This window comes from Octopus sinensis, linkage group LG19 (assembly GCF_006345805.1).
Source record: "Octopus sinensis linkage group LG19, ASM634580v1, whole genome shotgun sequence".
NCBI lineage: Eukaryota > Metazoa > Mollusca > Cephalopoda > Octopoda > Octopodidae > Octopus > Octopus sinensis.
Genome location: NC_043015.1, coordinates 30,580,549 through 30,597,431, shown reverse-complemented (window position 1 = coordinate 30,597,431; position 16,883 = coordinate 30,580,549). Strand labels below are relative to the sequence as shown.

Here is a 16,883-nt window from a genome sequence, read left to right as displayed (position 1 = left end):
ACTGTCTAGGGGACGCAACTCGACCTTTTAACTCTCAAAAAAAATTTACCATCATTTTTTTCCCATTTTTTTTGCTATTTTTTGGCTATAACTCTCTAAAAATGCTTTATAGTTATTTCCCTTACAAACCCGAGCAACGCCGGGTGATACTGCTAGTTGAACAATAAACGAGAAGGTAAGCTGGTGAAATCAGTGGACAGTGTGAACGTTTACTCACCTTGTTTTCACTATAGTTAGCAATGACTACTCCAACAAAGAGTGTAAGTCCTATCATATAACCAATGAAGACAAACACATGAATGTAAATGGCATGAACCTGTAGAAAGAAAGCCGTAATAAATTCCTTATTAGGGATGGTCATGTTAGGAGTCACATGGACAAGAAGAAAGAAATTACAATCAACATCACATTTTATATTAGTGTTATGATTCACTCAGGCAACATACTGTTAAAAATATATACATACACAAATACATATATATATATATACACACACACACACATATATATATATATATACATACATATATATACATACATATATATACATACATATATACACATACATATATACACATACATACATACATATATATATATATATCCATACATACATATGTATACATATATATACATACATATACATACACACACACACATATATATATACCAGAGTAAACACATAAATGTGAAACAAGGTGGAAAAAAGAGTACTCAAATACCAGTGGTAGAGTAATATGCTTTATTTAAAAGCAGCAGAAAGTTCGACAAAACCTGTTACTCTGAGTTTCCCGTTGCCGTTCATCGGACAGTTTTTGCAATGCGCGAACGTGTGACTACGCATGCGCGAAAGTATGACTGCGCATGCGCGAAAGTGAGGCTCCGCATGCGCTACCGTTTCACTGCGCATGCGCGAACGTGTGAATGCGCATGCGCGAAAGTATGACTGCGCATGCGCGAAAGTATGACTGCGCATGCGCGAACGTGTGACTGCGCATGCGCGAGCGTGTGAATGCGCATGCGCGAAAGTGTGACCGCATGCGCGAAAGTATGACTGCGCATGCGCGAACGTGTGACGGCGCATGCGCGAGCGTGTGAATGCGCATGCGCGAAAGTGTGACCGCATGCGCAAAAGTGTGACTGCGCATGCGCAAAAGTATGACTGCGCATGCGCGAACGTGTGACGGCGCATGCGCGAGCGTGTGAATGCGCATGCGCGAAAGTATGACTGCGCATACGCGAACGTGTCAATGCGCATGCGCGAACGTGTCAATGCGCATGCGCGAACGTGTGACAGCGCATGCGCGAGCGTGTGAATGCGCCGGCGCGAACCTGAGACTGCGCATGCGCAAAAGTATTCCTGCGAACGTGTAACTGCGCATGCGCGAAAGTATGACTGCGTATGCGCAAAAGTGTTACTGCGTATGTGCAAAAGTGTTACTGCGCATGCGCGAAAGTATGACTGCGCATGCGCTAAAGTATGAATGCGCACGCGCGAAAGTGTGACAGCGCATGCGCGAGCGTGTGAATGCGCATGCCCGAACGTGAGACTACGCATGTGCAAAAGTGTTACTGCGCATGCGCGAAAGTATGACTGCGCATGTGCGAACGTGTGACAACGCATGCGCGAGCGTGTCAATGCGCATGCGCGAACTTGAGACTGCGCATGCGCAAAAGTATTCCTTCGCATGCGCGAACGTGTAACTGCGCATGCGCGAACGTGTGGCAGCGCATGCGCGAACGTGAGACTGCACAAAAGTTATACTGCGCATGCGCGAACGTGAGACTGCGCATGCGTAAAAGTGTTACTGCGCATGCGCGAACGTGTAACTGCACATGCGCGAAAGTATGAGTGCGGATGCGCAAACGTGTGACTGCGCATGCGCTAACGTCTGACTGCGTATGCGCGAACGTGTAAATGCGCTTGCACGAAATTATAACTGCGCATGCGCAAGAGTGTCACTGCGCATGCGCGAACGTGATACTGCGCATGCGTGAAAGTATGCCTGCGCAATCACACTTTATGAATGCGCAATCACACGTTCGCGCATTTATACTTTCGCTTATAAATTTCGCGGATGCACAGGCAGACGTTGGCGCATGCGCATTCACACATGGGCATGCGCAGTCATAATTTCACGCATTCGCAGCCATAATTCCTCACATGCAGTCACACGTTCGCGCATGCGCACTCATAATTTCGCGCACGCGCAGGCATACTTTTGCGCATGCGCTGTCACTCTCGCGCATGCACACTCACACGTTTGTGCATGCGCATACTTTCGCGCATGCGCAGTCACATGTTCGCAAAAGAGACCGATAGAATATATATATATGTATAAATATATATGTATGTATATATATATATATGCATCATCATCATCATCGTTTAACGTCCGTTTTCCGCGCTAGCATGGGTTGGACGGTTCGACCGGGGTCTGGGGAGCCAGGGGCTGCCCCAGGCTCCAGTCTGGTCTGGCAGTGTTTCTACAGCTGGATGCCCTTCCTAACGCCAACCACTCCACGGGTGTAGTGGGTCTGGCATCGGCCACGGTCGGTTGGTGCTTTTTATGTGCCACCTGCACAGAAGCCAGTCGGGGCTGTGCTGGCATCGGCCACGTTCGGATGGTGCTTTTTATGTGGGTGGGGGGTGTAGAAATATAGGGGAGCACCAGTGGGGAAGTGTGTTCGGAGTGTTCATGTACTTATATATATATATATATATATATGCATATATATTTATATATGCATATATATATATATGTATATATGTGTATATATATATATGTGTGTATATAGAAAATATACAGAAAAACTCAAAATAAACCAAAAAATGAAACAGCCAAGAATAGAAGTAAAACTGACTACCCATATACCAAAAAGGATGGAAACAAACAGCGCACACGGGTGTGTAGGTTCTACTTGGAGAGGAAGGTGCAGGCTGCCGTTTTGCACATCGGTGATCCTTCCGCAGAGACACGAAACAGATCAGAAACAAACTAACAAAAGGAAAAGGGATGGACCATGCACCACCTACCCCAAAACGGAGGTATGCAGATGTGATGCGTGCCACAAACCGCCAACATGATGTTGTTGAAAGGGCTGCTGCTGAAGAAGAATCTTTTTTGTGCATGGCACAAAAGATTGTACAGCAGCTAACCTGGCTTCATCAAACCCAAGCTCGCAGATGACACTACCCACAATATACAAGACCACCACAGCAAATAGACCCAGGGTGGACACCGCCGGCAACAGCATACACCTCACCTCGATGCTCCTACTGAACATCAGAGGACTGCAAACACTCAGTAACAGGACAAAAATCCCGTTCTTGAGAGACTTTGTTGCATGCAATCAAGCCTTATGCATAGCACTTACGGAAACGCACCTGAAACCGGACATAGCAGATGCGGAATTACACATACCACAGTATGTTGTACTACGGACCGACAGAAAAGAAAGGAGTCATGGAGGAGTTGCTATGTACATCCGTGAGGACCTCACACCCCAGGTCCTTTTCTCATACTCAAACTCGGTGTGTGACACACTAATTGTACATATAAGGCAACTTGATGTAGTTGTGTGTGCTACATATCGCCCTCTAGATGCCCCAAGCCATATAGGCAAGTTTGAAGACTACCTTATAAAAATAGAAGTTCTAATCACATTAGAACATCACATAAGTGTACTTCTTATGGGAGACTTCAATCTAACCAATGTCAGATGGCCCGAGGGCCTTTCTCTCCCAGGAATGACAAGATGTGAACGAGGACAGGCGAGGTCCCTCCTGAACCTCATCAACACCCTGTACATGGAGCAAGTAATACTCCAACAAACCAGGGCAGGTAACACACTGGATCTCTGCTTCACAAATAATATGGATCTCATCCATAATGTGAAAGTGACACCGACACTACTCTCGGATCACAACATGGTAGAGCTGACCATGTACGGGCCAATGGAAAGCATGGACATGCAGCCTACAAGAAACCCTCAGAAATTGAGAAAGAGATCCTCAAACAAAACTGGCCTGAATGTCTCTCCTCGTCAGACATCGATGTGAAACTTCAACAATTCATGTCTGTAATGCAAGCCATATGCTACAAATGTGTCCCAGAGAGAAAGGCCACTGTACACAAGAACAAAATCCCCAGAGAGAGGAAAATTTTAATGAGACGGCATACAAAAATTTCAAATCGCCTAAACAAACAAATTGAAAGCAGTGAAAAGTCCCGCCTGAAAATAAAACTGTTGGAAATTGAAAAATGTCTGCAACTCTCCCATGAAAAGGAAAGAGCAGACAAAGAAGCCTGGGCTATAGACAACATAAAATCTAATCCCAGAGCTTTCTACAGGTATGCCAAAGAAACAGCTACGGTGCACTGTAGGATAGGGCCACTCCTTGAAAAGGATGGCACACTCACAGGAAAACCAATGAGGGTAAGTGAAATACTGAATGAGCAATTCAAGAGTGTTTTCACTCCACCCCTTGGGCATTTCCAAATCACCAATCCAACTGACTTCTTTACCACTGCAGATATAAAATCAGAGGCGGCGACGATAGATTACATCGATATAAAGGAAGACGATGTAATAAAGGCTATAGATGAAATGAAAACAGACTCAGCTACTGGCCCCGATGGATTCCCGGCAATCCTCCTAAAAGTATGTAAGAGAGTCCTAGCAAGACCACTGCAGTTCCTCTTTCAGAGCTTCCTTGCAGCTGGCAAACTTTCAAGAAAACTGAAGGAAGGTAAAATATGCCCTATTCATAAAGGAGGTAGCAGAGCGGAGGCCAAGAACTACAGACCTATCTCTCTGACCTCACACATCAGCAAGGTCATGGAACGAATAGTCAGAAGGAAACTGATCACCTTCCTTGAAGAAAATGACTTGCTGCCTGACACCCAACATGGTTTCCGACCAGGAAGAAGCTGCTTAACTCAGCTCCTACAACACTATGACTGAGTGCTGAAACGACTGCCCATCCACTCAAATGTGGAAGTGATATATCTCGACTTTGCAAAGGCCTTTGATAAAGTCGATCATGGAATGCTATGTCACAAACTGCGTGATCTTAGCATAGTTGGAAAACTGGGAGAATGGCTTCATGACTTTCTGAAAGATAGAAGTCAGGTGGTAGTAGCCAATGGGGCCACTTCCATTAACACGCAAATAGTGAACGGTGTTCCGCAGGGCACTGTTTTGGGACCACTACTGTTCATAATGGCCCTCTCAGACATGCCCTCAGCCACGCAGAGAGCCACGATCACAAGTTATGCAGATGATACAAAAGTTTCACAGGCAATACAGAACCCTGAGGACACTAAACGCCTGCAATGTGAGCTGGACAAAATATACAAGTGGGCTGAAAAGAATAGCATGCAGTTCAATGCTGAAAAGTTTCAAGCTTTATGCTATCAGCATGCAAAACTAAATGCAATACCCAATGAATACACTGGACCCGGAGGAATTGCAATCCCAGAGGCACAATCAGTGCGTGACCTGGGTATTTACATGAGTGATGACGCAACCTTTCGTGTACATGTTGCTAAATTGGCAATGAAATGTAGACGACTGGCCGGATGGATTCTCAGAGCCTTTAGAACAAGAGAACAAGAAACCATGATGGTCCTCTGGAGGACACTTGTCCTAAGCCACTCTGACTATTGCTCTCAGCTATGGTCACCATCCAGTGTCAAGTTGATCACAGAACTTGAGGCGATCCAACGTAGCTACACGAAGAAGATAGCCTCTGTGCAGAATATAAGCTACTGGGAAAGACTTAAGACATTAAAACTCTATTCCTTGGAGCGTAGGCGAAAAAGATATGCCATAATATACATCTGGAAGATCCTGGAAGGACTTGTCCCAAACTTTGGCATCGAGAGTTACACAAATGCCAGAACTGGGCGCCACTGCCTGGTGCCTAGGACTCCAAATTTGCCATCAAGATGTAGGACAAGATACTGTGATAGCCTGGGCTTCCGAGGCCCACAGCTCTTCAATATCAATATCCTCCCGAAGAACCTAAGAGACCTGCATGGGGTGGATGCAGATGTCTTTAAAATAAAACTGGATCTCTTCTTGTCAGGTATCCCAGATGAACCAACTTCACGGCAGGAGGTGCAGATGAGGGCAGCTGCATCGAACTCTCTCATGCACCAAATGGCAGTTGCTAAAAAGCATTCGTGAAGTAAAACCATGTAGCAACACCAAATGGCGGTGCCCCAGCATGGCCACAGCTCGTGAGCTGAAACTAGAATCAATCAATCAATATGTGTGTATATATATATATGTGTATGTATATATATATGTGTATGTATATGTATATATATATATATATAACGGGAAGCTTTATGAAAATAAACAAAAGACGAAGGCAGGTGGAAAACAAACGAACATTGTATTAGTATGGCGCTCAGGAAATATAAATAAAACAAATATATATATATATATATATTATATATATATATATAGAGAGAGAGAGAGAGAGAGAGCGAGAGAGATAATGATGCAAATAAACAAATAAAAATGAACAAAGGATAGGATAGAAACGTTAATGTCGAACTCACCCAGCCTACTTGTTCCACAATGACGTCTCGAATTTCTAACCATCCCTCAAGAGACAGAACTTCAAATAGTGCTAGCATTGCATTGCCAATATTATCAAAGTTGAAATTTCGTGGATTCGCCCTAAACAATGAAAAAAGGGAAATATAAACATTAGGAATGACAATCCATTCTTCAATCTGCTCTAGCTGCTTATAGGCAAGGCCATGCAAGGACACCGTTGTTACAGACCTCTTATCAATCAATAAAACACACACATAGAGGAAATCTTTTATTTACTCTTTACTCTTTTACTTGTTTCAGTCATTTGACTGCGGCCATGCTGGAGCACCGCCTTTAGTCGAGCAAATCGACCCCGGGACTTATTCTTTGTAAGCCCAGTACTTATTCTATCGGTCTCTTTTTGCCGAACCGCTAAGTGACAGGGACGTAAACACACCAGCATCGGTTGTCAAGCAATGCTAGGGGGACAAACACAGACACACAAACACACACATACATATATATATATATATATATATACGACAGGCTTCTTTCAGTTTCCATCTACCAAATCCACTCACAAGGCATTGGTCGGCCCGGGGCTATAGCAGAAGACACTTGCCCAAGATGCCACGCAGTGGGACTGAACCCGGAACCATGTGGTTGGTTAGCAAGCTACTTACCACACAGCCACTCCTGCGCCTATTTGTTTCTATTATTATAAAATAAATATTCCTTTTTGAGCCATGTCAGGCTCATAAGGGCCGGTTGACTGGTTTCAGTGGCATAGAAATTCCCCACCTGGACGGGACACCAGACCATTGCAGGATTACTCACTTTTGCCAGCTGAGTGGACTGGAGCAACGTGAAATGAAGTGTCTTGCTCAAGAACACAACGCATTGCCTGGTCCAGGAATCGAAACCACAGCCTTACGATCATGAGTTCAACACCTTAACCACTAAGCCATGCGCCTCCACGTTTCTATTATTGGACTGCGTCCATGTTGGGGCACTGCCCGGAAAGGTTTAGTCAGGCAAATTGACCCTATTACTTATTTTCAAGACTGGTACTTATTGATCCGGTCTTTAGCTGAACTGCTAAGTTACAGCGAGAAAGACAAACCAACATTTAAACCAGCCACATCTGGCCCAAATATTCTACCTTGTTTAATGTTCAAACTAGCTACATCCAGCCTCTCACACCTAGCCTACAATATCATGTAAAAGCACCGTCCGTTCGTGGCCGTTTGCCAGCTCTGTCTGGCCCCATGTCGGTGGCACGTAAAAGCACCATCAGTTCGTGTCCGTTGCCAGCATCGCCTGGCCCCGTGCCGGTGACACGTAAAAGCACCATCCGTTCGTGGCCGTTTGCCAGCTCTGTCTGGCCCCGTGTCGGTGGCATGTAAAAGCACCATCCTTTCGTGGCCGTTTGCCAGCTCTGTCTGGCACCTGTGCAGGTGGCACGTAAAAAACACCCACTACACTCACGGAGTGGTTGGCATTAGGAAGGGCATCCAGCCGTAGAAAACTGCCATATCTGACTGGGCCTGACGAAGCCTTCCAGCTTCACAGACCCCAGTTGACCTGTCCAACCCATGCTAGCATGGAAAGCGGACGCTAAATGATGATGATGATGATGATCGTCAAAATCTCAAAGCTACAAGATAATGCATAATTAATTCAAAGCAATATGAATAAGTAAGCATTATATTTGACAGTAAATTGAATGCTAAAGTGTTAAAAAGAAAACTCAGATGAGGCAGCTTATGACACGAGATAAAGAATTGGATATAAGAAACCAATAAAATAAATGTCCAAAGTCTGCATACTTACCATACTCTTGGCACAAAGTAACCTGGTCTTGTTGAGTTATCATTATCTTCAAGGATTTTCATTTTAGTAACATAGACTTGGGTCATAAATACACCTTTACAATCGTCCTGTTGGACAAAAGATGTAAAGAGATGGTCAATAAAATGACTAGATTTATTTATTCAAAGTCATAAGGAATGAAGAAGATAGGAATGAAAGAGGTGTATTACTGATGAGTGTGGTTGGAGTGTAGGTTGGCTGGTTGGAGTGTAGGTTGGCTGGTTGAAGAATCAACGTTTTGTAAGTTATTCTGAAAACAGCATTTTGTCTTTGCATATAGATTTTTCAGGCATGGTTATGGATATACAAGTTGTGAATTAATGAGTTATAATTTAAATGGAGAAGCAAAAAAAAAAAAAGAAAAAAGGGTCAACTTACTCTTTTTGTGATATTTGGATCATTGCAACGTGCCAAACGACCTCCATACAGATGGACACCAAATGTTGCAAATACAAACATTAGTAGAATCAGAAGTATAGATACCTGAATAAAAAGACAAATGAGGAGGATGATAATTATATAATTAAGACACTGGTGTAGTTTTCAGTCTGTATACAACAACTACTACTACTACTACTAATGGTGTCAAATTTTGGCATAAGGCCAGCAACCTGGGGGAGGGCGTAGTAAGTCAATTACATCGATCCCAGTACTCACTTGTACATATTTTATCAACCCTGAAAGGATGGAAGATGAAGTCAACCTTGGCAGAATTTGAACTCAGAATGTAAACATGGATGAAATACCTATTTCTTTACTACCCACAAGGGGTTAAACACAGAGAGGACAAGCAAACGGATTAAGTCGATTACATCGACCCCAGTGCGTAACTGGTACTTAATTTATCGACCCCGAAAGGATGAAAGGCAAAGTTGACCTCGGCGGAATTTGAACTCAGAACGTAATGGCAGACGAAATACGGCTACGCATTTCGCCCGGCATGCTAACGTTTCTGTCAGTTCGCCGCCTTTGGATGAAATACCATTAAACATTTTGCCTGATGTGCTAATAATTCTGCCAGCTTGCTGCCAAAAATGAATAATAATAACAGTGTAATATAAATAATAATAATCCTTTCTACTAAAGGCACAAGGCCTGGAATTTTTTAGGAGGAGACTAGTCACTGTTACTTAATTTATCAACCCCGAAAGGATAAAAAAGCAAAGTCAACCTCGGTGGAATTTGAATTCAGAATATAGTGGCAGATGAAATACCACCAAGCATTTTGCCTGGTGTGCTAACGATTCTGCTAGCTCGCTGCCTTATTAATAATAATAATAATAATAACAACAATAATAATTATGTAATAATAAATGCAAATGTCAAATGCTATAGTGCGTGACTTTCGGCCCATCCTGTATATCATATTAATCAGGACATTTCCCAGAACTGGTTTGCTGATGATGGTCAGTATTAGTAAAAACTGATTTGGGTATAAATACTGAAGAGGTGCATGTTGTTTTAACATGAGTTCTACTAATGTCATAATGACTAATATTCCAGGTAGAGTCTCAGGTGACAGGTGTAATATATGTCCAATAAAAAGTGAAATATATTTAATCTACAAAGTAACAATATCTCTCCAAGTTTTCACTGATTTGACTGATTATTGCCTTCACATACACACTGCATGGGTTAGATGGATCTTCTCCAGTATTTTTTTTATGCTACTTATTGCAATCTTTTGTAGTTTCTTTTGAGAGGGTTCAGTATTCTGTGATTAATCATCTTGAGATAATGCAGCGACAACGATTGTTTCATCATCTCTTCAATGTTTATACTCAGCTCTTGTCTTGACTAGAAGTCATGTTAAAGGCTTTGATCCTCATGGTTGAAGAAGCAAGCTGTCCATTTGGTGGTATATGCCCTAATGATAAGGCGGCAAGCTGGCAGAAACGTTAGCATGCTGGGCGAAATGCTTAGCAATATTTTGTCTGCTGTTACGTTCTGAGTTCAAATTCTGCCGAGGTCAACTTTGCCTTTCATCCTTTCGGGGTCAACATATTAAGTACCAGTTACACACTGGAGTCAATGTAATCGACTTAATTCGTTTGTGTGTCCTTGTTTGTCCCCACTGTGTTTAGCCCCTTGTGGGTGGTAAAGAAATAGGTATATGTCCTAATGAAATAGACCATGGTACAAACACACACAAGCACCAAATATCGGACACTGGCTATAAGTAGAACCAGAGCCAGAGTCTAACAGCAGAGTTGTAGACTAAGAGGACTAATGGACTCTGGTTGTAAACTTGGTTTGTCATGATTTAACTGTTCATCAAACCAGATCTTGGGTCACCAATGAAATCAGAATAACAATTTTATAAAAACATGTCAAAAAGAAGAGAAAAAAAAATAGAGAAGAAACTATACCATGAGAATTTCTTTAAAGCCCCGTACTAATTCATAAACAACTTTTCTCATGTGAGGGACTAAATTAAAAATTCGAAGAGGACGTAGGCACCGGAGGATCATGAGAACTTGAGCACCGGACTGGGCTTGAACATTTTTTGGCATCCAAATTAGAAATAATAAACTTGTCTGCAAAAAAAAAAAAAGTAGATATTATGGATAAAACAAGCCTTCTGAAGAGGAACAAAAAAGTAATATAACAAAAGATATTGGTTATTATCATCATTTAGCGTCCGTTCTCCATGCTAGCATGGGTTGGACGGTTCAACTGGGGTCTGTGAAGCTGGAAGGCTTCATCAGGCCCAGTCAGATCTGGCAGTGTTTCTACGGCTGGATGCCCTTCCTAACGCCAACCACTCCGTGAGTGTAGTGGGTGCTTTTTACGTGCCACCCGCACAGGTGCCAGACAGAGCTGGCAAACGGCCACGAAACGGATGGTGCTTTTACGTGTCACCGGCACGGGGGCCAGGCGAGGCTATCTGTTTACATATTGAGTAGTTTATTTGTTCATTTAAGTTAAGTTAATTTTTTGGCTCAAAAAGCAAAAAAGCAAGGCCATGTAGGGGGACATGGAGTTAAGTACAGGGAGGGTGTTCATGCAAAGAGTTCAGGCCATTTCTGGTCAAGAGAGACTTTGAACCGAGCGGTCGTCGGCATCTTCACTATCTCGTCCGGCAGCTTATTCCACGGATCCGCAACCCGGACGGAGTTTGGTTTTATGGCAGATTTTTCTTTTTTATGCTACTCCTGAAATCATTAACCCTCACCTATTCTTTCAAAGCAAGGAAAGTTTTTGCATTCTGCATACCTTCAAAAGTACTGAACTATTGGACAATTTGTTGACAGGAAAATGACATTGACCTTAACTCATTTGAGTGCAGAATATTAACATTCTCACCTGAGTAGTCGTGAGTAGACAACAGGTACACAGTGACATTGAAGACCTGACAGTTGGAGGTAGAAAGGGTTGCACCAGCTGGCACACTCATTTTCACCTGAGTAAACTGAAGCAATGTGGACTGAGGTGTCCTTGCTCAAAGACACCACTTTGGAATGGTACTTTATTTCATCAACCCCAAAAAGATGAAAAATAAAGTTAACCTTGGTGAGACTTGAACTCAGTGCTGAAAGCTGGAACGGATACATCAACGCTTTGTATGTTCGACTGGGGTCTGGGAAGCCAGGAGCCTGCACCAGGCTCCAGTCTGATCTGGCAGTGTTTCTACAGCCAACCACTCCGTGAGTGTAGTGGGTGCTTTTTACACAGGGGCCAGAGGAGGCTGGAGCCTGGTACAGCCTCCTGGCTTCCCAGACCCCGGTCGAACCATCCAACCCATGTAGTAGTTCATTGCTACTGTGGTTGTAAATCGAAGCTAGATTCAGTGGTCATTTTTCTAGTAAGCAGTGGTATGAATATTTACAACTCCCATGTGATAAAATCCCACAATGTACAACAAAGCAAAACTGGTTGGTAGCAGAGGCAATTGGATACTTACAGTGTATATAAAAAGGTCTAAAACACCACTAAAATCTCTGACAACAGCTTTTGGAGTGAAGAAAAAGCCAGATGCTAAAATCTTCAGCAGCATTTCAATACTCATACACATGACAAATATATATTCAGCAAACTGGAATAGAGAGGAACAAGAATTAGGAAAGTGATGCATTAAATATGAGAGAGGGAGAGAGAGAATATAGAACAAGGAGAGCGTGGTAAGAAGAAATTATAAAATAGAGAGTGAGAAGCAAAGAGAAAGTGGGAAATAAAGAGAAAGAGAATGAAAGAAGCAAAGAGGAATGAAATAAAGAGAGTGAGAAAGAACAAAAATGCATGAAATCGATAAAGAATTATGATGAGAAAGACCACACATGCACACACTTTCTCTCTCTCACTCATTCACACACACACTCTCTTACTCATTTACACTCTTTCTCTCTCTCTCTCTCACACATCAAATGTACATAGATAGATGAGTAAAAAAAGAGAGAGTAGTGAGTAGTTTACCTGAAGTTTTGGCTCATTCTCCACTCGGTAATTTGGAGTCTCAAGAATCATTGAAATACAAGACAATACTGTGACAATAATCATCATCCAATCAAGGTAAGTGACAAGACCAAGTAGTTTACTGTGGGAAGAAACATAAAAACATCATCTTTAAGCAGGAGAAACATTTCATTTTATCAGTTCTTTCTATTTGTTTATTTATTTGAAGTGTGCATGGCTTTTTAATTCTGTCCTTAACTGGATAAGGAGAATGAGGTTCAACTCTGTAGCATTTAAACTGGCCATATCAAGTCCAAATATTCTACCTGCTTTATGTTCATCCTATCCAGATCTGGCCTCCCACATCTATCTTACAATGTCATTCTAAAAATAAACGATCACACCATTGAAATCTCAAAGCTACGAGATAACGCATAATTAATTAAAAGCAATGTGAATGAATAAGCATTACATTTGACAGAGTAATCTGAATGCTAAAGGGTTAATATATTGATAGCGGTGGGGGAGCAATGGAAGAGATGCAGTAGTGGCAGGTACGTATTCACTGCAAGAGAGGGAAAGAGATTGAATGGCAATAGAAATAGGTGATGGTGAGAGTAATGGACATCAATATGGAGAAGTGATAGCTGATAGTATGGTATGGCAGTAACTACAGGCATTAGACATACATACATGCAAACACATATGTATATATATATATGTGTATGTATGTGTGAATATGATGGCCAATACAATTGTCGCATGTAAAGTTGCATGGCTCAGTGATTAGAACATTGGACTTACAATCATGAGGGATTGAGTTTGAACCCACACTGGGTTGTGTGTTGTGTTCTTGAACAAAACACTTTATTTCATGTTACTCCAGTTCACTCATTTGTAGAAATGAGTTGTGACATCATTGGCACCAAGCTGTATTGGGTTTTGCCTTTCGCTTGGATGACATCGGTGGCACGAAGATGGGAGACTGGTATGCATAGGCAGCTGCTGGTCTTCCATAAAAAAATAACCTTGCCTGGATTTGTGCCTCGGAGGGTAACTTTCAAGATGCAATCCCAAGATGCAATTGGGATCTTTACCAATTACAATTGTCTAACTGTTACAGAATAACAACTTACTTGAGACCAACTGGTCTAGGCTTAATAAGAAGAGCAGGGAAACACTTACTGTAGACGTTTAGATCTGCTGATTATTTCTTTGCCAGTAACAGGATCTTTTAACATGTATTTGTATCTAGCATTGACGACCATTTGGCAGAACCTGCGGAACCTTGATTCTCGACCAACTGCAAAGAGTGGAGTATCAAAGTAAGGATGATTCTCTCGCAGTTCTTCTTCCTGTTGGCTCCTACAGTGACAAAAGGGGAGAAAATACTATGCAAAATGTAAAATTTCTCATTTAAAACTTTTTTAAAATGAATGATTAAAATTTAGCAAATATAAATGAAAGAAAATCTGAGGGGAAAGCAACAGAAAAAGGGACAGGAGAAGAACAAAATGGATTACTATAAAAAAAGGAAGAAATATGAAATCATTAGAAAGACTGAAATCAGGAGGAAAGAAGTATCTTTAATTTGCTTCAGTCATTGGACTGCAGTAGGGCAGGGGTTTAGTCCAACAAACTGACTGGTACTTATTCACTTTGCTGAACCACTAAGTTATGGCAGATGTAAATAAACCAATACTAGCTGTCAAGGGACAGAGGGGAACAAACACATATCATCATCATCAACATTTAATGTCCGTTTTCCATGCTGGCATGGGTGGAACACCTTGACAGGAACAGGCAAGGCCAGAGGCAGTATTAGGTTCCATAGTCTGTTTAGGCTTGGTTTCTACAGCTGGATGCCCTTCTTAATGGCCTCCACAAAATGTACCAGTGCTTTTTACGTGGCACCAGCCACCATACCAATGCTTAAAGAGTTTGCACATAGTATCCATCTACCAAATTCACTAACAAGGCATTTGACTACTGGGGTTGTAGTAGAAGGCAGTGCTATGCAGTGGGACTGAATCTGAAACCATGTGGTTGCAAAACAAGTTTCTTAACCACACAGCCATGCCTGCACCTATGTTAAGTGTACAATTACTAAGAAAATAAAAACAAAAACACAGAGTGTGAAATAATCATCATCATTTAACGTCCATGTTCTATGCTGGTATGGGTTGGACAGTTTGACAGGATCCAATGAGTTCAAGGACTGCATTGTGCACCAATCCCTGCTTTTGTGTTGTTTCTATGACTGGATGCACTTCTTAATGCCAACCACTTTAGGTGTACTGGGTGCTTTATTCATGTCACCTACACTATTGTGGTTACTGTGCAGCTTACAGGACTATGGACTTCGTGAAAGGAGAGATATCAGTTTCATGTCTGGGGACAAGGGATTAAACTCTGAGCAGTGGGGGATCAGAGAAGGTTCTTGTAGAGGATCTCTGCATGCTACTTACTTTTAGTAAGTGAAGACACCTTAGGCAAGTGTCTTCTACTATAGCCCTGGGCTGACCAAAGCACAGAGTGGATTTGAGAGACAGAAACAGAAAGAAGACCATGGTACATATAAATACATATGTGTGCATGCATGTGTGTGTGTGTATCCTTATCTTGACATCACATGATGATTGTAAATGAGCATCATTGTCACACAAACAAGCTTGTTCATTTCCAGACTTCAGTGAAAAACATGTCTAGCTATGGGGAAATATATTACTTTGCTTGGAAATGGACGAGGGTTGGAGACAGGAAGGGCATCTGACTGAAGAAAAAAAATCTGCCTCAACAAATTGCATTTGACCCATGCAAGTATGATAAAAAGTAGACATGAAAGCATTGTCAATACGTACCGTTTGAATTCCGCTTGTTGCTTTCTCTGTTGCCACACTTTGATATCAAAATCTTCAGTACGACGGGATGAAGTCAGTGTTACGCCATGAATGTCACCATTCTCTTTCATTGTGGAAGATTTCATCTTCAGACTACTGGGACGGGATCCAGCACGGAAACTCCTGTAATAACAATACAATATACGTCCAGTTAACATGTATGAAATACTCAAGTTATCAAGTCATATGAGGCTTGACATTGCATGACGGGACCGATTGTATTTTGTTTTTTACATTCATCTTTCTTTCTAAGTTAGCATGGAGGTGAAGAGGCAGTGATGGATGGGATGGTATGAGCCGCAGATCATCTGTTGATCTATCGATTATTTCAAAATGACTATATAGCCATGGACCTGGGAACAGGGAGTGCAGGGGGTGCAAGCGCACCTCCTAAAATTTTTGGTGGGTGCAAAATCAGAATTTGCATTCCTACTTTTCTCAGGTTTAGAAAATTGCATAAAAAGCAATCTATAAAAGATAGCTTGAAGCTGGGTTTCTTCTCAAAGAACAAAGAACAAATACAAAAGAAAAAAAACCAATAAAACCTTGTTTGTAAAAAATTTTGGACCTGGGTTTGAACTCCCTAAGCAAATTTCATTCTTGAGCCAGTGTAGACAGCTGCTCGGTCAACTGAACGACCTATTCTTTGAATTGATGAATGAAATGTCTGAGTATTCCACAGATGCATATAAATCTTAATGTAATCTCAGGAAAACCCAGCATGACACAGCATGTGACGTGGCTGGGCTTTCTGAATTATAGATGCAGTTCATCTAATGGGCTTCCTACAAGTTTCTATTTACCTAGGGACAGAACTGACACTAGACAAAGATGCTGCAGAATAGGATTGAACTTGGGATCTTGTGATTACAGAGTGAACTTTGTAAGTACTCAACCATGCCACATCAATTAATGGTATGAGCGAATCAGACTATAAATCAGATATATGGGCACATGGCTGTGAGGAACATTTACTGTTCAACCTTGCAAACAAGAAACATCACCTGAAATATTTCTCTGTTCTGTTGATTAATAGGGGAGCAATGCACGTTCATTAGTCTTCATGTGAGAAGCATCGGCTTTACTGTTTTATCCAGTTGACTCATTTGACTACTGGACTATGCAACTATTAAGAGCTTGTGGTAATTTGGTGTATCAAATCTT

The 16,883-nt window shown here is 42.0% G+C and overlaps 1 protein-coding gene across 3 annotated transcripts in view; it reads right to left on the bottom strand.

Moving 5' to 3' along the window:
- The window catches only part of LOC115222255 (sodium leak channel non-selective protein-like), a 114,726-nt gene that overhangs the window by 20,284 nt on the left and 77,559 nt on the right, over positions 1–16,883 (bottom strand). For all 3 annotated transcript variants that reach the window (XM_036511248.1, XM_036511246.1, XM_036511247.1), the window contains 9 exons: positions 15,681–15,842; positions 14,005–14,184; positions 12,841–12,961; positions 12,332–12,463; positions 10,797–10,964; positions 8,806–8,910; positions 8,389–8,495; positions 6,576–6,696; positions 218–316 (listed from right to left, as the gene is read on the bottom strand). In XM_036511248.1, the coding sequence (XP_036367141.1) occupies positions 218–316; positions 6,576–6,696; positions 8,389–8,495; positions 8,806–8,910; positions 10,797–10,964; positions 12,332–12,463; positions 12,841–12,961; positions 14,005–14,184; positions 15,681–15,842 (1,195 nt within the window). The remainder of the gene's footprint in view (positions 1–217; positions 317–6,575; positions 6,697–8,388; positions 8,496–8,805; positions 8,911–10,796; positions 10,965–12,331; positions 12,464–12,840; positions 12,962–14,004; positions 14,185–15,680; positions 15,843–16,883) is intronic.